Source organism: Olea europaea, chromosome 17 (genome assembly GCF_002742605.1).
Source record: "Olea europaea var. sylvestris chromosome 17, O_europaea_v1, whole genome shotgun sequence".
Taxonomy (NCBI): Eukaryota; Viridiplantae; Streptophyta; class Magnoliopsida; order Lamiales; family Oleaceae; genus Olea; species Olea europaea.
The window spans coordinates 4,222,590-4,244,818 of NC_036253.1; the positions used below are offsets into that span (position 1 = coordinate 4,222,590).

General features: G+C 34.7%; 2 protein-coding genes and 1 non-coding gene across 3 annotated transcripts; 1 reads left to right on the forward strand and 2 right to left on the reverse strand.

The window, feature by feature from the left end:
* Positions 1-3,568: 3,568 nt before the first annotated feature.
* LOC111366090 (sucrose synthase-like) lies at positions 3,569-8,393 on the forward strand. The gene is made up of 14 exons (XM_022986744.1): positions 3,569-3,708; positions 4,355-4,497; positions 4,616-4,742; positions 4,976-5,127; positions 5,205-5,397; positions 5,479-5,814; positions 5,891-5,986; positions 6,162-6,335; positions 6,415-6,531; positions 6,640-6,806; positions 6,962-7,186; positions 7,271-7,834; positions 7,925-8,063; positions 8,167-8,393. The coding sequence occupies exons 2-14, from the start codon at positions 4,397-4,399 to the stop codon at positions 8,197-8,199; spliced, it is 2,424 nt and encodes an 807-aa protein (XP_022842512.1). The 5' UTR covers positions 3,569-3,708; positions 4,355-4,396; the 3' UTR covers positions 8,200-8,393.
* A 7,185-nt stretch (positions 8,394-15,578) lies between these two features.
* On the reverse strand, positions 15,579-15,660 carry TRNAS-GCU. The gene has a single exon. It is a non-coding gene; the product is annotated as a tRNA-Ser (tRNA).
* Positions 15,661-16,073: 413 nt separating this feature from the next.
* On the reverse strand, positions 16,074-19,565 carry LOC111366091 (guanine nucleotide-binding protein subunit gamma 3-like). The gene is made up of 5 exons (XM_022986745.1): positions 19,003-19,565; positions 16,902-16,954; positions 16,781-16,825; positions 16,634-16,678; positions 16,074-16,511 (listed from the first exon to the last, which is right to left on the reverse strand). Exons 1-5 carry the CDS (start codon positions 19,144-19,146, stop codon positions 16,133-16,135), a joined length of 666 nt encoding a protein of 221 aa, XP_022842513.1. The 5' UTR covers positions 19,147-19,565; the 3' UTR covers positions 16,074-16,132.
* Between the last annotated feature and the right edge of the window lie 2,664 nt (positions 19,566-22,229).

The following is a 22,229-nucleotide window of genomic DNA, read 5'->3' on the forward strand; positions in this document are numbered from 1 at the left end:
AAGCAAGGATAATTATCTAAATTATTCTTAAATATATATAGGAAAAAGTAGATATTAAACTTTTAAACCTCGTGGAAGGACATGATCAACTAATATTTTCGAGCCGATCATTTACTCGATTCATAAGAGTTCGACTTAGGCCGAATTTTTGCCCTATGTTTATAGGCCCAGGGGCCATACATGCAACTTTAGTGAGTTAATCGAAAGTGGAAATTACACCACACCAAGTATTCAATGAAGACAGTTGAAAAATCAAGCGTAAAGTTTACTTGAGCAAAATTCATTCAATTAAAATTAAAAATTCTCTCTCTCTCTCCCCCCCCCACCCCACCCCAAAATTAATCTCTAGTGATGCCTCTCTACCACCCATACTCTTCAGCATCACGAGTAGAGGCAGCATTGACAGCGTATAGACGAGTTCAGTTCTACACTACTGTTGTTTGGTGCTTAGATCATTCTTGTAAGCGGCGATCTGAGCGCCGTGCTGCTGCTATGCACGCTCTAGCAAAAAAGGGATAACCAACACTCATGATCGCATCGTCTTTGTCCACACACTATTCTTGAGATAGCAAGCACTGCTGTAAATGGAGAGGTGGTGGTGTTGTGTGGAGGAGGTTTGGGGCTTTTTTGTTGGGCGATGATTGTGATTGTGATTGTGGTGGAGATGGAGGTTGTGATTCTTGTGGTTGTGGTGGAGATGTGGTGGATTTTGAGATGGTGGTTAGGTCTGAGCAAAAAAAAATCAAAAAATCGATCAAATCAATCAAACAAACCCGATCGGTTTGACACAAGTAATTGGTTTGATTTGATTTTTATTTAAATAAAATCATGGTGGTTTTATTCGATCATGATTTGAAGTCTTAAACCGCTGGTTAACCGAACCAACCCAACCCAACTCACTTACATGTTTATAATTTTTTTCAAGAAAAATAAATATCAAAAGATAAGCTCTAATCTCATAACTATATCACGATTCACTTCAATCTATGATGTTGTCGGTAAGTAATAGTATTGTAAATTTTCTTTCACAAGCTCAATATGTTATATTTAGTCCTTTTTCCTATTCAGAAAGTCAGAGTACATAATGTATAAAAAGACAACAAAATTCTTAAATTTTTTATTGATCTGTATCTGGTAATTTAATTTTATTTGTTAGTCAATAATTCTTGTAATATAAAATTATTTAGTTATTTTAAATCTTGTAATTTAACTCGGCCAAAATTTGGACAATTTTTTTAAAAAAAAATTCAATTTGAACTAAAAGTGCAAACCAACTAACCGAATCGAACTGAATCAAATTAAATTGAATTTGTTTGGGTCATTTCAATTGAAGAGTTAGAGTGAATTGATTTGTGTTGAAATTTACCTAAATCAATTAATTTGGTTTTGATTTTGGGTTGGACTCAAAATCAACCCAAACCAAACCGTGTCCAGGCCTAATGGTGGTAGTGTTGACGATGGTAGTGCAGGTGGTGGTTTTGGTGCTGGTTTTGGATTGAGTTGGATTTGCATAAACACGATTTGTCATCAATAAATTATGTTAATTTGTGACCAATATAATAGATAATCCGTGACATTAATGCAATGATATGTGACCTGTGCACAAATGGCTCGTGACACATGACCCGATAACACGTCACACATCTTTGTGCAATTGTTACAGGTCACAGATCAATATTTACATATCACAAATCACATAGAATTGGTCACAAATCATTGATTTATGTTTATCGATCAATATTAATGGGTCACAAGTTGTAGTTCATAGCTCATATGTTATATGTCGTATTATATATGTTACATATGTTCACATGTCAACATTAATTGGTCACGATTTATAGTTCACAAGTTAAATGTCATGTTATATAGACTACCGTTGTTGAACATATGTTTCTACCTCTCTCTCTACTATTTGAGTCAGTGATGAACTGAGCAACAATTAGCTCTCGCACTGAAGAAGATATTTAATCTTCGACGATCTCTGTAGATTCTATTTTTTCTCCGATGAAATTATTTTGATATTGGTGACTATGAAAGTAGATACAGACAGGTGGTCGATGTCGACAATTGTAAGAGGAGATGGTGGCGGGATGGATGCCGTGTGGTCGGATTGGAGAGAGATTGATATTATTTAATAAATATTTTTTTATTTAATTAATGAAATGTAATTATCACCTAAGTTTTGAAAAGTTAAACTCATCCCCTTGAATTTGCTCATGCCTTTTTAATGTTTGAATTGTAATTTTTTCCCGAAAACGAAATTGAAACGTAGGCCAGCCACTCCTATGGATAGTTTTGGAAACTAGTCGTATTAAAATCCAAAAAAAAAAAAAGGAAAATTTAAACCTTGTTGGACCATATATTTGATACGATCCTGACCAATCCTATTAATTGAGTAAATAGGGCTTGAACATCTATGAATCGAGCCCCTACCCACCTCCGTAGCCACCATTATTTTCCTAACCAATTATGAATTGCCACGTGTGCTTGTTTCAAAGTCCCCACCTTCTAGACAAATCTCAGTGCCGTGTCTATCTTCATTTTATTAATTCTTGGAATTTTAAGTGGTATATGAAATCTGTATTCCACAAGACAATATATTCTATAATTTACTTCTTATTTTCATTTAATTATAATAAAAAGAAAAAAATATATCCTTTCTCGAACAATTAATTTCCTGGTAAAGATCAAAAACAACTAGCCTCTCGCCACGTACCATCTTATTTTGGCCCAGAGCAAGCAAAGCTGCAAGAAAATGACTGGTATAAAGTCAAAGATAACAGGAACCTATGAATATTCACATGCTTAGTACATTAACCCCGTTTGACCCCGTTATTTGGATTTATAGTGGAAGAATAGTATTTTTTGAAAAAAAAAAAAAAAGATGATTTTAAGAAAATGAATTTTTTTCGATTTGTGTGTAATTTTATTTTTTTAAAAATTGTGTAATTAAAAATAAGAGAGAAAAAAATTTAAATTAAATTGATAAGTTTTAATAGGAGCTAAACGAGAGCTAAAATTCTATTCAACTAAATCCTCACACATGTACACTTGATGACGGCTCCATAAACAAGTTCATTGATTTCTACTACACATGAATAAACTATGATTCTTATGAATCAAAATTAAATTTGAACAATATGTAACTCCCTGATAATCGATACGAGTAGTAACGGGTACTCGATGTGATTAAATTCTTTGTCGTATCATTTACGTTTCGCTCTACTAAAAGTCCATTTTTCTGGCTTTTTTAGTTGTTACATTACATACTAACAAAAACCTGAAAAATATCAAGGTCGAAGTACATTTATCGTGTGCGCGGATAGATCGAGGATGTGTACTTACTAGGGGTGCGGAGAGATCGAGGATGTGCATTTACTATGTGCGAAGGAGACTGAGGTTAAACCAACCAAAGAAAAGATTGGACTTTTAAGTTGAACAGAATGCGTATTTCATACTGTTTAATCATGTCCACGGTAAAAAGCTTGAAATTAAGGAAAAAGGTCCACAAGATGGAAAGTGGTTTTCATTGAAACAAACTGCAATAAGGTCTTGGAGAATTTGCTTTTTCAAGGACCCCACTTACCAACATTTACAGAGCCATATTTCCTTGTACAGTATCACAAGCAGCAATTTGTGTGTATATATATGGTTTGCTAAGCTAGATCTCTCCACTATCACAGGCAAAACTCTTTCATTTTCTTCCTGGTATGTTTCCCTTTTTACTTTCGTTTCTCTTTTCTCTATTTTCCTAATGAATTCAGTGTTTATGTTTTCGCTTTGGTTCTTTTGCTTAGCTTTCTGAGTTACTGATTCTAACAGGTTAAAAGGGTGTCCATATTTTTCATGTGCATGTTCTTTTTCCATGAGTTGATGGCTAAATATCCTCTTTAAGATGTGGGTTTTGACAGAAAATTTCTGTTTGATCTTCAATGGAAATGAAATGATCTATGGGTTTTTAGTTGAATTTCATTTTTAGCAGTTTTTAAGATTTTACTAGGATTTTATTTCAATTACACTATCAAACTATTATAGAAATAATCTCAAACAATGGGTATTTCTTACAACTTTTACTGTATTTTTTGTTGAAGGATGATTTGTTATGGATAATGGATGAGTAATTTACTTGTTTGTTACGCATCGGTTACCTGTTTCAATTTATTATGATTCATTAAATGTCATTATGTCGGAAGGTCCCTAATCTGATGAGGTGTTAGATTTTGAAATTTTAGAATTCTTGATTGAATTATTAGGTGGCTTATTAATATTCTGGTCAAATTTCTCTTTCATAAGTTCTATATTTGATAGGTATACGTATCTATTTATTTTCCTCTAACTAGTAATTTTCTTGAAGTTGAAACTTGTCTCGGACTTTTCAACTGATTGACCTCCATCAATGGCGGATCCGCGTGTTCTGACTCGTGTTCACAGCCTTCGTGAACGCTTGGATGCTACTCTTGCAGATCATCGGAATGAGATACTGTTGTTTCTTTCCAGGTATTATATTCTGCGTTAAATCTTATTGCTTTCTTTAGTCTATTATTCATTGTTATAGAGGAGAATATTGGGTTGATCATATGTTTTTCGGCTTCGTAATTAATATCGGTTATTGCAGGATTGAAGAGCATGGAAAAGGAATCCTTAAGCCGCATCAGCTTCTTGCTGAGTTTGAAGCAATCTGCGAAAGTGACAAAGAAAAACTGCAAGATCATGCATTTCAAGAAGTTTTAAAGTTCACGCAGGTATATAACCAAAAGCACAGATTTTTAATGACAAAAGTGTGTAGACTTGTGCCTCTCTTTGCCAAGAAACAGCCTCCCCCTAAATACTTTAACATATGGTAAAAATATTAGGTTGATCCAAAGTGGAGACGCTACTAAGTGAACATTATTATTAAACTTGCACAGTCCTATGTAATACTGTTTGTCGTTAAATCTTGATTTTCCCTGATTCTGTTACAACTGCCTTCTAATAGGAAGCCATTGTGCTGCCTCCATGGGTTGCACTTGCTATTCGCCTAAGGCCGGGGGTTTGGGAATACGTACGAGTCAATGTTAATGCACTTGTTGTTGATGAACTGACTGTGCCCGAGTATCTGCACTTCAAAGAAGAGCTTGTCGATGGAACGTAAGTTTCGATCCTGAATTATTTTTTTGTGCATGTCTCCTCAATTTTCCTGAGCAATACTGTTTATGCTAATGCAGCTCCAATGGTAACTTTGTTCTTGAGTTGGACTTTGAACCATTTACTGCATCGTTCCCTCGTCCAACCCTTACCAAGTCCATTGGAAATGGAGTCGAATTCCTCAACAGGCACCTCTCTGCTAAGATGTTCCATGACAGAGATAGCTTGACCCCTCTTCTTGATTTCCTACGAATGCACCACTATAAGGGCAAGGTGAACTTGATATCCACATTTTCGACTTTAATATGTGACTATAAATCCTAGTAAAGTCTGATTACTAAATTTTTTTCGCAGACAATGATGCTTAATGACAGAATACAGAACCTAAATTCTCTCCAAGTGGTTCTGAGGAAGGCAGAGGAATATCTATCAACGCTTCCTTCACCAACACCATACTTGGAATTTGAACACAAGTTCCAAGAGATCGGATTGGAGAGAGGATGGGGTGATAATGCTGAACGAGTTTCTGAGATGATATCTTTGCTTCTCGATCTTCTACAGGCTCCCGACTCCTGCACTCTTGAGAAATTCCTAGGAAGAATCCCTATGGTTTTCAATGTTGTTATTCTTTCTCCTCATGGTTACTTTGCTCAAGAAAATGTGTTAGGCTATCCCGACACTGGTGGCCAGGTGCATTCTAGACCAATGATCTCAAATTTCTGTCCCAATTCCTCATACATGTATTCAAGTATTCCAAAATTTTCAGGTTGTATACATTTTGGATCAAGTTCCTGCCTTGGAGCGTGAGATGCTTAAACGAATAAAAGAGCAAGGACTCGATATCAAACCGCGTATTCTCATTGTTAGTACCCTTAGAATTGTTTTCATTAACGACTTGTTTGGTAAGATGGACAAACACTAATATACAGTACTAATCAAGACAAAGAAGCTAAATACTTGTTGATTGTACTTAACATGTTTAAGTGATGAAATTCATCTTTGTTTCTTACTCTAATGATGTATCCTGCTGTCTATAGGTGACTCGATTACTTCCAGATGCAGTTGGAACCACTTGCGGTCAACGCCTCGAGAAAGTTTTTGGAACAGAGCATTCTCATATACTTCGAGTCCCCTTTAGAACTGATAAGGGAATTGTTCGTAAATGGATCTCTCGTTTTGAGGTCTGGCCATATATGGAGACGTTCACTGAGGTGAGAGAACTCTCTCTTGACAATTCTTAATTTTTTGTTATTTTTCAAATCCTAAGTTTTCAGTGGCTGGTTTCATTAGGATGTTGCCAAAGAAATTATAGCAGAGTTGCAGGCGAAACCCGATTTGATCATTGGTAATTACAGTGAGGGCAATCTTGCAGCCTCACTGCTTGCTCACAAATTAGGAGTAACACAGGTATCTGCTACAGCCCACAATTTTTCATCTACTTATTTTAACAAAATTTGCTTCAACTCACAAGCCGGAGACTAATTTTGGACTTGTGTCCTTCGCCATCTTTCACAGTGTACTATTGCTCATGCACTGGAGAAAACAAAATATCCCGATTCCGACATTTATTGGAAAAAATTTGACGAGAAATATCACTTCTCGTGTCAGTTTACTGCCGATCTTATTGCAATGAATCATACTGATTTCATTATCACTAGCACATTCCAAGAGATAGCTGGAAAGTACGTATTTATTAACATATATCTGACATATAATTTTTTGCTTAAACCGTCATTATGATGTAGGATTAAGAAGGAAAACAAGTTAAAAATCTGGTCTGTTACCTTGTACAATACACCAAACATGTCCTAAATTTCTGCTGATTTTGTTTTTTCAGTAAGGACACTGTTGGGCAGTATGAGAGCCACATGGCCTTCACAATGCCTGGATTGTACCGCGTTGTCCATGGAATTGATGTTTTCGACCCAAAATTTAACATCGTCTCTCCTGGGGCTGATATGAATCTCTACTATCCATATACAGAGAAAGAAAAGAGACTCACATCGCTTCATCCTGAAATTGAGGAGCTTCTTTACAGCGAGGTCGAGAACGAAGAACACCTGTAAGTCCCTATCTTTACAAATTTCTTCTAAATGTTTGTGTCGTACACGTGAGAAAACTCTCGTTTATATATTGTACCTGATAGATGTGTGCTGAAGGACAAGAAAAAGCCTATCTTATTTACCATGGCAAGATTGGACCGTGTGAAGAACTTAACTGGACTTGTGGAATGGTATGCCAAGTCCCCGAAACTTAGGGAATTGGTAAATCTTGTTGTGGTTGGAGGTGATCGAAGGAAAGAATCCAAGGACTTGGAAGAGCAGGCAGAAATGAAGAAAATGTATAGTCTCATAGAAACGTACAAGTTGAATGGCCAATTCAGATGGATTTCTTCTCAGATGAACCGCGTGAGAAATGGTGAACTCTATCGTTATATTGCTGACACAAGAGGAGCTTTTGTGCAACCTGCATTTTATGAAGCCTTCGGTTTGACAGTAGTCGAGGCCATGACCTGTGGTTTGCCAACCTTTGCAACGGTCCATGGTGGTCCAGCCGAGATCATTGTCCATGGAAAGTCCGGTTTCCACATCGATCCTTACCAGGGGGAGCATGTGGCCGAGCTCCTTGTCAATTTCTTTGAAAGGTCTAAACAAGATCCTTCCTATTGGGAAACCATCTCGATGGGTGGTCTAAAACGCATCCAGGAGAAGTAAGCAACGTACTTTAGTATTGTAATTGAAGACCCCATAAACAATTCTCTGATCACCAATTGATCGTTCAAACATTCTCGTTTCTGTAGGTACACATGGCAAATTTACTCAGACAGGCTATTGACGCTGGCTGGAGTTTACGGATTCTGGAAGTACGTTTCCAAGCTTGATCGTCTCGAGATCAGACGATATCTTGAAATGTTTTATGCCCTCAAATATCGCAAGCTGGTGAGTTCCTTTATTCCTTTTTCCCTCTTTCATGAAATTCACAATTTTTTAGATCCTCTGCTGATAAAGTATATTCTACATCTTGTTTGTAAATTTATTTCAGGCTGAAGGTGTTCCCCAGGCAGTTGACGAGTAGACTGGTCACAGATCAAAAGATGGCAAGCATGGGGAGTGTCCAATTGAAGTTTTCTATGAGGTTTTAATAAAATGACAGTAGAGACTGTGAAATGACAAGGCTGTTTTCAGTTTTAGTTTTAAGTTATAATTGCGAGACTTTCTTTTATTATGCATTATATGATTGGACAAACAATTTTTGTGTCTTCTGTTAAATCCTAGCTCTGATACCACTTTAGCGTAGAAGATTTAGAGTTCTTGATAGACAAGTGAGAAAATTCAATTAACTATCATTTAATCGACTGAAAAATTGAATGAGTTACCAAGTAGCCTATTTTCCAAAAAAATAAATTTCTCTCAGTTATCTTTTTCCAGAACTTTACCTTCATCATCTGTTTCTGTTAATTTTTTCTGACAGAAATGGAACCAAGAAATGCCATCAAGATTTCTCAATTCATCAAGTAACTAGCAAAAACTCGAAGAAAAACCACAATTCTCATTGTATATCTCCCAATTGTGGCCCTACGTATTGCTCTACTTTTCAAGAATCCATGATCAACTTCTGTTGGAGGCGACGTAGAGAAATGGGCTATGTAAGGGTTGGTTTTGATATATTTGTTCGACCAGTTTTAACCCGCAAAAGTGTGATCAAAACACAATTTATATGAAAATTTGGACAGAGTTTCGGTATATATAATGTGGTAGACGATTACGCAAAATAAGAATTAAGGAGTAAAAAATAGATAATAATTTAAGGCGAGACGTTATTTCTTTCTTTAAGACAAATTGCCCCACTACGGTGCTCACAGTGAATGGCACTTGTCTCCCAAGATACAATGGATTCACAACTTGTGGTAGCAGCACTTCAAACCACAAGAAACCGACGAACTTTTGGCAGAATTTTCTCTCTACAAAGGAAATTCATGAAATGCTAGAGAAATAGAAAGGAGAAAATTGCAAGAGGAGAATGAGTACTCAATGTAATTGGTATACCCAAAATCATGTCTATAGGGTCCTGTTTATAGATGTAGAAAGGGTGCAAATGAAGTGGTGTGAACCAAAACATGCATCCTTTCGAAAAATTGCAACACTTGGCCAAAATCTGCAATCTTTCGAAAGATTGTAACACTTCATTTCTTCCAATTTTAGACCGTAATTTCTCACTCATCCGAAATTGATTTCGAGATTTCAAATATACCACAATGATCTACTCGACAAGTAGAATAAATTGGTCTATTTAGTTTTGTAATTTAACCATCGGATCAAGTTCAAATATTTGGTTGAAGTTGACACGAAGTCACACCTTTTCATTTTTTACTTTTACACACCTTTTCATTTTTCAATTTTCAGTTATTTATTCGAACAAATTCCAACAATCCCCCACATGAATGGAAATTTGGGTACGCATATGTAAATGCGATGATATGATACAATGTAGAGAGGGAGCGAAAAAATACTGTATCAGGAATGGTGGCTTTTGGCCTTGAACCTCCCTTAGTGAAATACTATCATACTTACTCGGCTAATTGGTGAACCATAGGTTTTGAACCACTCAGTCTTTGGTGTAAGTCAAGACAACAGTACTCACATGATATCTTCCATATTCTGTACTTAGTTCTCATGACTTGGTTCATTTTGGCCCTAAACCCTTCTCGATTTCATAAGTGTTTAGAGAACTCAAACCTTAAACAATCCTCATCGAAGCGGCCCCACTTCACACTTACATAGGTGACCTCCTATTAAGAGTATTCTGCCATACTCCACTTGACTTAATCAAGAAATATGAATCATTAAAAGATAATCTTAACATCTATCCACTCTGCAGAAAACACTTTAGTATTATAAGAATGAGTTAGGAATTCTAATTTCCTAAGTGCTTCATGGAATTTTCACAACTTAGTTATCCCTTTGAATCAATATCTTGGGATCTCCAGTCAACAATGTAGGGTTACCATTGCAAAAACTTTTACGTAGTAGGCTTTAATCACATTTCTCTCGATAGGTAAAGTACTTGATCTCTAGGTAAACTTTTTGTTAGTGGATCCGCAATATTTTCCTTTGATTTCACATAATCTATGGAGATCATGCCATTTGAGATCAGTTGCTTAATAGTGTTGTGTCTACGATGAATATTTCCAGACTTACCAGTATATATGCTGCTTCGAGCCCTTCCAATTGTCGATTGACTATCGCAGGTACCGGCTTGGGCCAATATGGAACATCTTCTAAGAAATTTCGAAGTCATTCTGCTTCTTCTCTAGCTTTGTCCAAAGCAATAAATTCAGATTCTATCATTGATCAAGCTATGCACGTTTGCTTTGTTGATTTCCATGATACAACAGATCCACCAATGGTGAATACATAACCACTAGTGGACTTGAAATTCTTCATATCAGATATCCAATTCGCATCACAATATCCTTCTAGTACCACAAGATATTTTGTGAAGTGTAATACATAGGTTAAGATATACTTCAAGTACCTTAGAACCCTCTTCAAAGCCTTCTAATGATCATTGTTTGGATTACTTGTAAATCTGTTAAGTTTATTTACCGCAAAAGCAATATCCAATCGAGTTCAGTTTGTATTTACATAAGACTGTCAATTATTTGTGAATACCTTAGTTGAGATATGCTTTCTCCTACATTCTTGACTAAGTACATACTCGGATCAAGAGGAGTTCTCACAGGACTTTCCTCAAATACGTCAAACTTCTTAAGTACTTTTTCTATATAGTGAGATTGTGCAAGTACAATTTCATCCTGCGTTCTAGAGATTTTAATCCCTAGAATTACATTTGACACACTCATATCTTTCATATCGAAATGCTTTGTTAGCATCCTTTTGGTGTTAAGCAACATTTCGTGACTATTGCCCATTATTAACATGTCGTCTACGTATAAACATACAATTACATAGGCATTCGGTGTATGTTTAATATATACACATTTATCACATTCGTTGATCTTGAATCCATTTGAAAACACTGTTTTGTCAAACTTTTGGTGTCATTATTTAGGAGCCTGTTTTAATCCATATAAGGACTTAACAAGTTTACAAACTTTGTGTTTTTGGTTAGGAGAAACGAACCTTTCAAATTGCTGCACGTAAATCTCTTTTTCTAACTCACCGTTTAGAAATGCCGTTTTTACATCCATTTTATGCATCTCAAGATTATGTATTGCCGCAATTGCAATTAACAACCTTATCGACGTGACTTTAGTTACGATTGAGTAGGTATCAAAGAAGTCAAGTTCTTCTTTTTGTCTATATCCTTTAGCAATCAATCTGGCCTTATATTTATCAATGGATCCATCAGGTTTCAATTTCTTTTTGAATATCCATTTGCTAAAGGCTTGTTATCGGGAGGTAAATCAACCAACTCCCACGTATGATTTTACATTATAGAATCTATTTCGCTATTGAGGGCTTCTTTCCAATGCGATGCTTCCGGTGTAGACATTGCTTCATCGAAATTCTTTGGATATTCCTCATTCGAAGTTCCACTGGTAATTTCATATGTTCTTTTGTTAGAACTCGTATTTTTCTTATCTTTACAAGGAAAAATATTTTCAAAGAATGTCGCATTCCTTGATTCGATTGTGGTCCCTTCGTGTATATCTTGTATTTCGAATTTGTGTACAAGAAATCAATATGCACTACTATTATTGGCATATCCAATAAATATGCAATCTATCATTTTAGGACCGATTTTCACTTGTTAGACTTAGGTACCTCAACCTTTGCCAGACACCCCATACTTTCAAGTATTGGTAGGATGGAGGATGACATTTTCATAGTTCATATGGTGTCTATTCTATTTTCTTACGAGGTATTTTATTAAGAAGGCTATTTGCTGTTAAAATAGTCTCCACCACATGTTCCGAGGTAAACCCGAACTTCTTAACATGGAATTCATCATTTCTTCAAGTGTTCGATTTTTACGGTCTACAATACCATTTGATTGAGGAGAGTAAGGTGTCGTTGTTTGATGAACAATTCCATGTTCAGAACAAAAGTCTTCAAACGGTGCCCCATATTCACCTCCTCTATCACTACGAATATTCTTTATTCGTTTTTCAAGTTGTGTTTCAACTTCAACCTTATAGATTTTGAATACATCTAAGGCTTCGTCTTTACTTCTCAAAAGAAAGATATAGCAAAACTTTGTAAAATTATCAATAAATGTCACAAAGTATTTCTTACCACCTTAAGTATGTACAAATTTTAGATTGCATATATCGCTATGGATCAATTCAAAAGGGGTTATGTTCCTTTGTATTGAATAGAACAGTGTTTTAGCCAATTTTGCTTCAATACATATTTCAAATTTATGATTAGGATTGATTTTATTCGTCGAAATTAAACTTTGATTCATTAGTTTGAGCAACGATTTGTAATTCACAAGTTCTAATTGATTATGCCACAAATATAAAGGCTTAAGCAAGTAAAATGAATTTATAGTTTTATTCATAACGACTTGTTTCGGTACAATTGTAAGAACATTCAACTTGAACATTCCATCACACATGTATCATTTCCCCATATACATCTCATTCTCAGACAACACAATTTTATCGGATACAAATACAAGTTTAAAATCATTCTTGCTAAGTAGAGACGTGATATTGTTGTGGACGAGTTCTTTCCCGGATGTCATCTTCAAAATGACTTTGCCTTGTCCTTCAACTTTGGAACTTGCAAAATTTTTCTAGGTATAGTTGTTCCCCCATTCAATTCTTAATAGTTGGAGAACATCGTCTTGTCTTCACATGCATGACGGGTAGTGCCGGTGTTAATTCACTATTCTCTAGTATTTCCAATCATATTGCATTCGAATACTACTGTAGATAAACTCATTTATTGTAGTTTATCGGATAGAATGTTATTTGCAACCATGTGGGCTTGAGCATTTTTCTTTGACTTTTGACATTCACTTGAACGATGTCCAGCCTTGCCACAGTTGTAACAATTCCCTTTGAACTTCTTAGTCTTTTTGGAATTTTCTCTTCGCGGTGCATAATTAAGAGCCTTTCGTTTCTTGTTTGTTGCCTTTGTGGTTCCATTTCAACAAAATTTGCACCATCTTGATCAACCAACCTTCGTTCGATTTTTCAATTGTTCTCTTCAATCTTCAAGCGCACAATCAATTCTTCCAAATTCATTTCCTTGTGTTTGTGCTTAAGGTACTTTTTGAAATCTCTCCACATAGGAGAGAGTTTCTCAATAATGGCAACCACTTGGAATGATTCACTCAATTCTATTTTCTCGGCATGGATGTCGTGCAACAAGATTTGAATCTCTTGCACTTGGCTAATCACGGTTTTGGAATCCACTATCTTGTAGTCCAAAAATTTGCTGACAATGAAGTTCTTTGTTCCGGCATCCTCGGTCTTGTACTTTATCTCCAAATAATCTCATAGTTCCTTCGCTGATTCCTTTGAATTATACACCCCATATAGTGTATTATCCAATCCGTTTAGGATATAGTTCTTACATAGGAAGTTCGAGTGTTTTCATGCATCCAAAGTAATAATCGATTCACAATTATTTTCCCCTTCTTGTACAGCCGGTGCAGTTTCCTTTAGAAATTTAGCCAAATTAAGAGTTGTGAGATAAAACAACATCTTTTGTTGCCACCTCTTGAAGTCTACTCCTACAAATTTTTTCAACTTTTCCCTATATGGGATAGTAGTATTATGCAATGATATGGCTACGAGTGATACCACATTATTGGAACTATTTTCACTTGACGAAGTCCTGATGGTAGTCATTTCTGTTATATAAACAGAAGTTCAACAAAATGATAATAATATCGATGGATGAATAGTACACAAAGCACTATTCAAACACAGTAATTGTTGTCCACAACCAACCACAAAGGCATAAAAAATTTGTCTTAAATTTGTTAGAGACGACTTAAAGAAACGGGCTATATAAGGGTTGGTTTTGATATATTTGTTCGACCAGTTTTAACCCGTAGGAGTGTGATCAAAACACAATTTATATGAAAATTTGGACAAAGTTTTGGTATATACAATGTGGTAAACGATTACGTAAAACAAGAATTAAGAAGGAGTAGAAAATAGATAATAATATAAGGTGAGATGTTATCTCTTTCTTTAAGACAAATTACCCCACTACATTGCTCACGGTGAATGACATTTATCTTTTAAAATACAATGGATTCACAACTTGTGGTAGCAGCACTTCAAACCACAAGAAACTGGCGAACTTTTGACAGAATTTTCTCTCTACAAATGAAATGCATGAAATGCTATAGAAATAGAAATGAGATATTTACAAGAGGAGAATGAATGCTCAATCTAATTTGTGTACCCAAAATCATGTCATAGGGTCTTATTTATAAATGTAGAAAGGGTGCAAATGAAGTGGTGTGAGTCAAAATATGCATCCTTTCGAAAATTTGCAACACCTGGCCAAATTCTGCAACCTTTCGAAAGGTTGCAACACTTCATTTTTTTCAATTTTGGACCGTAATTTCTCATTCATCCGAAATTGATTTCGAGATTCCAAATATACTACAATGATCTACTCGACGAGTAGAATAAATTAGTCTATTTACTTTTGTAATTTAACCATCGGATCAAGTCCGAATATTTGGTTGAAGTTGGCACGAAGTCACACCTTTTCATTTTTCAATTTTCAATTATTTATTTGAACCAACTCCAACAACTTCATCATCATCAAGAATTGATTATAAACTTTTGATTCTATTCCCACCATTAATCTGGCTACATCCCTTCATCAAGAAAGCCTGTGCCACCCACACTACACCTTCTTTATGCCTGTCCAGCCTAGTCTCCATTTATGGCTCCAAGAATGCCACCAGTTTCGATCGAGTTTTTGAGGTGGTAATTAATCGAACAGTTACACATACGCAATGCGGTATCTTGGCTCATTTTCGACACCAAGATTCAACACACATCTTCTTGTAATTGTACCAAATTTTAGTTACGTAAGAAGTTCATATTCTTTACTCGTTATACATGTCTTCAAAATAAAAAAATAAAAATAAAAATTCATTATGAGGTAGTAAAAAAACTTAATCGTCGATCGTATTTTGAATAAGCAGAGAGCAACAAATATAAATTACAATTAAATATTTGTCAATCATTTTAAAACTCACTAACAAGATTTATCGATGAAGATTTATCATTTGGAAAAAGATTTGCCAATTAATGGAAAGTTCATGATAAGTATATGATGAAAAAAAGTTAGTGACATAAAAGTAACATTGAATAAATATTAGAAATTTTTAATTTTCCTCTCATTTGTTCTGTGTTTTTTGTTTTATTTTTTATTTTCTCAGTCTAGTCAAGAAATCAAGCTCCACCTCAATTGAGAAAATTTGAAAAACAGGAACATAAAAAGGGAAATCGTCGCCTGAGAGATTCGAACTCTCGCGGGGAAACCCCATGTACTTAGCAGGCACACGCCTTAACCACTCGGCCAAAGCGACTTCCTGTCTGTTGAGTTCACTTAATATTATAATAAGTCATATTTATTTGTAACATAATCAGCTTCGACGTTTTGAAAGAGGAAAGTGAATTTCTTTTTTTGGAGCATCGTTTTACGTAAATTGATTCCAATGACTTCTAAGGTAAAATCAATTCGGAATTTAAAATATATAAAATTTGAAAATTTGATTATTAAACTAGAAGCGCACGAAAAATGTCAAGATTAATTCATAGCATTCCAAATACCTCATCTTTTCTAGAACATGTCAAAATCAAATAACAATGATTCAAACGCTTCTTTTTACGTTATTTTGCAAATTCAAGAACTCAATCGTATGAACACGTAAAAACAAAAGATTTTGAAAATCCTAGCATGAAATGAAGGAAAACGTATATACTCAATAAGTACACAGAATAAATTTTTTATTTATAATAATATCAAGCTTACATTTAAAATTATTGCAGAATATATTACTAGCAACACAAGTAGCAAGAGTAGCAGCAGCTCTTGTCACAACAGGAACAAATATTTACCTTTGGACATTTAGGATAACAACATGTACATCTTCTGGCAAAACAAAAACAAACCGAGCAAGTCGGACATTTGGGAATGCAACAAAAACAAACCGAGCAGGTCGGACATTTCGGAATGCAGCAACGCCGTCTACAACTACAATCAGACATTTTACAGCATTGAGTATTTAAACAGGACGACGAACAGTGGTACTTGGGCATTGGACAGCTGATGCACGAGTCGAGATTACACAAATTGCACTTGCAACAGTGTGGCATATGAAGATGAGGACATTTAGGACAACAGCAAATCAATGAAAGGTTGAAACAGGATATTCCACTGAGAGACAAAATAACTTGTGTTACATAGTACTCGAACTAAAATCCTCTCCAAATTATGTATTTCTAAGTAAAACTTGAATAAGAATACTCCATAAATGGAAAGTGATTAGCAGGACATACCAGAGCCATTTCCAGAAGCGATAAGATCTGCGAACTTTCTTCGTTCTGGTTTTAAGAATCGAAAACAAAAATCAAAGAATGAGAGCAAGAAGATAGGAGATTATCAATCAGGGTCCATCGAAAAGATGGTTGATGTTTTTTTCTTACATAGGTATAAGAGGATCTGACTTCCCAGTTACAAAATCTGCAATCCTGAAAGTCATTAAGTTCGTTTAGTTGCAAGAAAACATCAGTTAAAGCATTCTTGGAAAAGCAAAATTTGACATACTCTTTACAGGATCGTGAAGCAGGTAGAAGGCCTTCGACTGATCTTAATTCTTCCTGTTTGCAATAAATTTTCAGATGAGATTCCGTTTATAGAAAATTAAGATATTCATAAAATAGACGAAACTGCATTCTTCAGTCATTGACAAACAATGGAACAATAAACCTGATAGAAAGAGGGTAATTAATTTTATTAACTGTCACAAGTTAAATAAATTTGTAAAGCTTTGCTTATGTAACTTTAGTTTTATCCAAAACTAGAGTCTATACACGTCCAATTCCCAATCAAAAGAGGCATATTGGCAGCATAAATTCACATTTCTCTTCATGTGAGAAGAATGACAAAGGGATGTCAACATTTGAAATGTAAAATGCATTTTGCAGTAAAAAAGTCTACAGTATTTTCCATATAACATTAGTTATGATGAATTGAAGCAAAGGTAATGTGCTGATCTGATTGAACCTATAAATTCACTCTGTAAAATCAGTTAATGTGAGATAAGTTACGCAGCTAGCAAGAGGAATACTAGCGATATCCACGCAAGAAAGCTGGATGGAATTCAGCCAACAAGAATACTAAAAATTCAAGGGGACCTAAAAAGGCTGGTTATTCAGAACCAGAAATAAGATGTCGGGTTTCATCTCACAACTAAAAGAAGATGACTGCTATCGTCATTGCAGTGTGGCTGAATGCGGTCTGCCCTTACATTCTTTGATCAGTATATTATTTAGAACATTGGAAGCAAGGATCTTGAGAGAAAGAAGGATGGCTATCGAAACAGGTATGCAATCAATCTACACCCCTATATTACGCGATTACTTGGCTTGGCCTAGAATCCTTGTTTTCTAGTCAAGCATCATTACAGCACAGGAAGAGGGTTGGCTATCTCACCGAGGCTAGAAAAGATTAGAGTGAGGTCCTAAGAAATCCCGTTGTTTTTTGTGTTGTGCTTTACGGAAACAAAAACACACACTTCACAAAGTAGGTTCTTATAATTTGTACCTTATAATTTGTCGCTTAATACCAACCAAATACTGCCTAATAAGCAAGTCAAAACACTGCGTGACAAAAACATGATTACAAGCATAATTAACATAATCTCAAGCAATCTTTGACAATACACAAAACACCACTTGATACGATGTCTGAGCACTGTTGACACTATGTAAAATTTAAACCAATGGACACAGGCATCAGACAAACAAAGATAAATCAGAAATGGATTGAAAATGCAGGCTAGAAAATTACTAACTGGAAAATATTGTTTCACCGTGCACATTGTCCGGCTTGTTCGCAGAGTTATGAATAATAACATATAATCTATGCAATACAATAATCTTCCTTTCAAGATTGACAACAGCATCCAACTCGTCCTCAAAATTAACAAAACTAGACTGCTTTAGATAAATATCCGTCCATTTACGTATGAAGTTGATCATGGTTGAACAGAGTTCAATTCAGATCACTATTGAGTAACTGCTCTAATCAAAGTACTTGATTGATAGCTGTCTTATCCTTTTACATTTGTCCACCCTCTAACAACTCAAATTTTAAACGAATTGTTCAACATGGAATCATCAGAGCAAGCCATCAGATGTTCTAACTTTTCTGGGGTATAATTTCCTCTTTCAAACAATCTGAAGATACTTACACTTGCAGATTTACCTGAATGGATTAGAACAGCATAACAGCATGATCAATAGGATCAGAATGTTAATTCGAGCCCACCAACTTCACTCCAACACTAAGTGTAACTCGCCACTGCCCATTTATAAAAATTGGGTTCGTGTCAAGCCTATGACGAAATGGCAATCTTGCCCGCACGGGACAAGTGTATATCTGTTCCTCTCTGAGGAGAGCTTAACCTTTTAGACGACGAGGTGTTCAATATATACACACAGCATATCTGAATTCAAGTTGCATGCAACTAGTACACTATATTCGAAGCTTGAAACTAAAAATAATCTAATTCATCACTTTCCTTTCCAATTAAAACCCCGTTGAATTATAAATTCTATTTAGTAGCTTATACATGTGAGTTAGAAGTTTTAAATGAGAAGAAAATACATGGCACTATCAACGTTGGAATGAACTTCAAACTCACCTCAAGAAAACTAATCTCTCTTTCCAGAATCTGAACCTTGGCTAATTCTCGACGTTTCCCATACAAATCTGGGTACTGCGGCGGCGACTTGGGCAGTGGCGGCGGGAGAGGTGGCACTGTACCAGTGCCGACTGAATCACCCATTTCTTCAATGTTTGTTACACCAATTTTTTCTTTTTTCCCCTTTATAAACACTGAACACTAATCAATATTGGGAAAAAGGACAGGCAAAGAGGGTAAAAATCAAATATGGGTGGGTAATAAAAATGGAAAACTGAAAATTGCAAGGAAACAAGAAGGGAAATTATTACTGGGATTTATGACTTTTGGGATAATTTCGAGGTAATAATTTCGGGGTGCAGACCCAGAAAAAGCTCAGACCTTGAAAGTTCTGCCAGACAGCCACTATCACAGCAAACCATGACAGAACTGCCAGTACAACAACTATACATACATAATTGGTAACTTATTTCACCCACGTCGAACCTATGTATATAATTTACTGTTTTATGGGGCTTATGAGAATGAAAAATTAATATGAGAAATATAACCCAGAGGTTTTTGCTGCTTAATGCAAGAAGCAATTGACCTTTGAATGATTTTATGTGGATTCAATAGCTCATGTTATGTGAAGAGGACTGGTCATGTATGAGTTTGACGTAACAACTTTCAAATTTTATTCATTGTTTGATAAATTTTTATTTGAATGAACTCGATAATTAAAATAATATACGTATGTTGAATTAGTTAACATACAAACAGAATAGGCTACTTCAGACTGAGCCTTGATGGCCTTTCCACACAAGAATCTTCGGTCATTATGGTGAGCTTTCATCTCTGTTTGATTAGTTTGTCATAGATCTAGGGCCTTGGGTGGATCAGTCCAAGATTTCAATACTCGAAATAACCCATTATATTTCAAGTGTTTCATAAATATAACCATTTAAATTCTTATAATTACTGAAACTAAACTCAAACTGTCAGTTTCAATTCAGGTTCATTTCTACCAATCTCATTTTTATATATATTTATTTTTACATAGATCCTTTCGATAGGTGTATCAATATTTATGTTTTCTATCTTCAATTTTAAATTCATTTTCCATTTTAGGTATTGAGGGATTATTTAAGGTTACAGAAAAAGTGTTTGATTTGTTATTCTGAAAACCTGTTTCTCAAAACAAAAAATTAGAAAACGCGTTTGGTTTAAAAACATTTATAAATAGTGATTTTGGGGGGGGGGGGTATTTGCATTTGGGTAAATTTTGTGTGATTTTATTAATTATTTTAATTTAAAAAAATTTTAAGCTCATTTTCCTTGTTGTGAATGAACACTTAAAACGTCAAAAAGTCGTTTTGTGTCATAAAATTTTCCTTATTTTCAAAATCGCATTTTTGAAAATAACATACCAAACACGTTTTGAGTATTTTTGAAATTTGAAAACTGAAAATAAAGTCAAAATGACAAATTAAATGACTCTAAGAAATTCAGTTATATGAGTTAAGATAGTGGAGAAGAAATGCTAATAAAAGAGGGAAACAATTAAAATATCAAGAAGAAAATTACAGTTTGAGAACAAAATGATTTTTCTCAATAAATCTTATTTAATCCATGAGCGAGGCATATTAAAGCCTAAAATTAATTTTGGATAGTATTTAAATTTTTCACTCTTAAAGCCAACTAACATAAAAAAAAATATCAATTAAAAGCAACTATGTAGTTTCAAGAAAACTGCAGTCGACATATTGAAATTGCTTAATTTGAATAAAAAGGAAAAACTATATTTCAAAAGAGAATCACTAACTCAAAATAATTAAAAAGATATGCCACAGCTCGAACTATGAATATATCAAATTCATTTACCACGCATTATAAAAAATAAGAAAATCACTTAAGTTTGTAAACAATGTAAGAAAATAAAAGGCCTAAACTGCAAATAATGAATGTTTTGATTCATCAATTTACACTACAATCCTAACTTTTGGTTTATAGAAAGTCAGAGTTGCAAAGATTAACATGTACTAACCTTAGAAATACAACAATGCGATACAAGGGCAAGTGATGTTTATGAAAATTACTACCTAAATTAGAGTTTCTAGAGTTTGAATCTTCTTAACCCAACCTATGAATTGTGAAAAATAAAAAAATTATATCAAAATAGTTCCATTTCAATACCAAAGGTTCATGTTCAAGAACCAAAAATCAACCGAGGTCTAATCAATTCTCAGTACTCGATTCCTGTTTCTAATTTATTTTTTGAAATCGGACTGAAACCTCCAATTTTGATTAGATTTTGATTAAAATGTCCAGATCTAGTTTGTCACACATTCAGGCAGGATTATACGATCACATTTACAAACAAAATCTCAACTTGAGCCTATTTTGGCACGCCTCTAGTTCTTTTTAGGAGACATCCACCCGAGATAAACTACTAACCTCAAAGTGTCACTTCCACCAAATGACCAATGTGGCGATTAGATTTATCCACATTGAATGTATTGGGTCGACTCCATAGAAGATAGAAAACAATCGAACCTCTTTTAAAAGTTGTGCAAGTTCCTAGGTCCAACCCAATAAGCCTCTATTTGGCAAGCGTGATCTATAAATTTATTTTTAAAAAATAAATATTAATTTCAATCAATATTCATAAGTATTATTTATTATTATTCATGCATTTCGTAAAATTTATCGACTTTTTTCTTTATATATAAAGTTGTCAGAAGAAGGCTTAATGAAAAAAATAATTGAAGAGGCTTTGTTCGGAAAGGGGTTACTGAGAAAGAATTTGAGAGAGAGAAATAATTAGTGTGGAGAAATAGAGAGGCATAACGTGCAAAAATGGAGAAAAAGTAAATAGGGTTCTAAGACATAATCCTCCATGCCGCCTAAATTGAGAAAAAACAACAAAATCACTGTATCAAACACGTAAGAGAAACGACGTCGTTGCTTTCTCTCAATAAAAAAAAAAAAAAAGCTATAGTGAGATAAAATGGAAAAATCTATTGTTCTTTATACAATAGTGAAATATTGCATTTTTATATAGTAGTGATATAATTTATAAAGTTGTCAGAAGAAGGCTTAATGAAAAAAATAATTGAAGAGGCTTTGTTTGGAAAGGGGTTACTGAGAAAGAATTTGAGAGAGAGAGGCGTGCAGAAATGGCAGAGAGTCTATTTATGGAGTGGGGAAGGGGAACATCGTGAATCAGATTACACGTGACTGCTGTG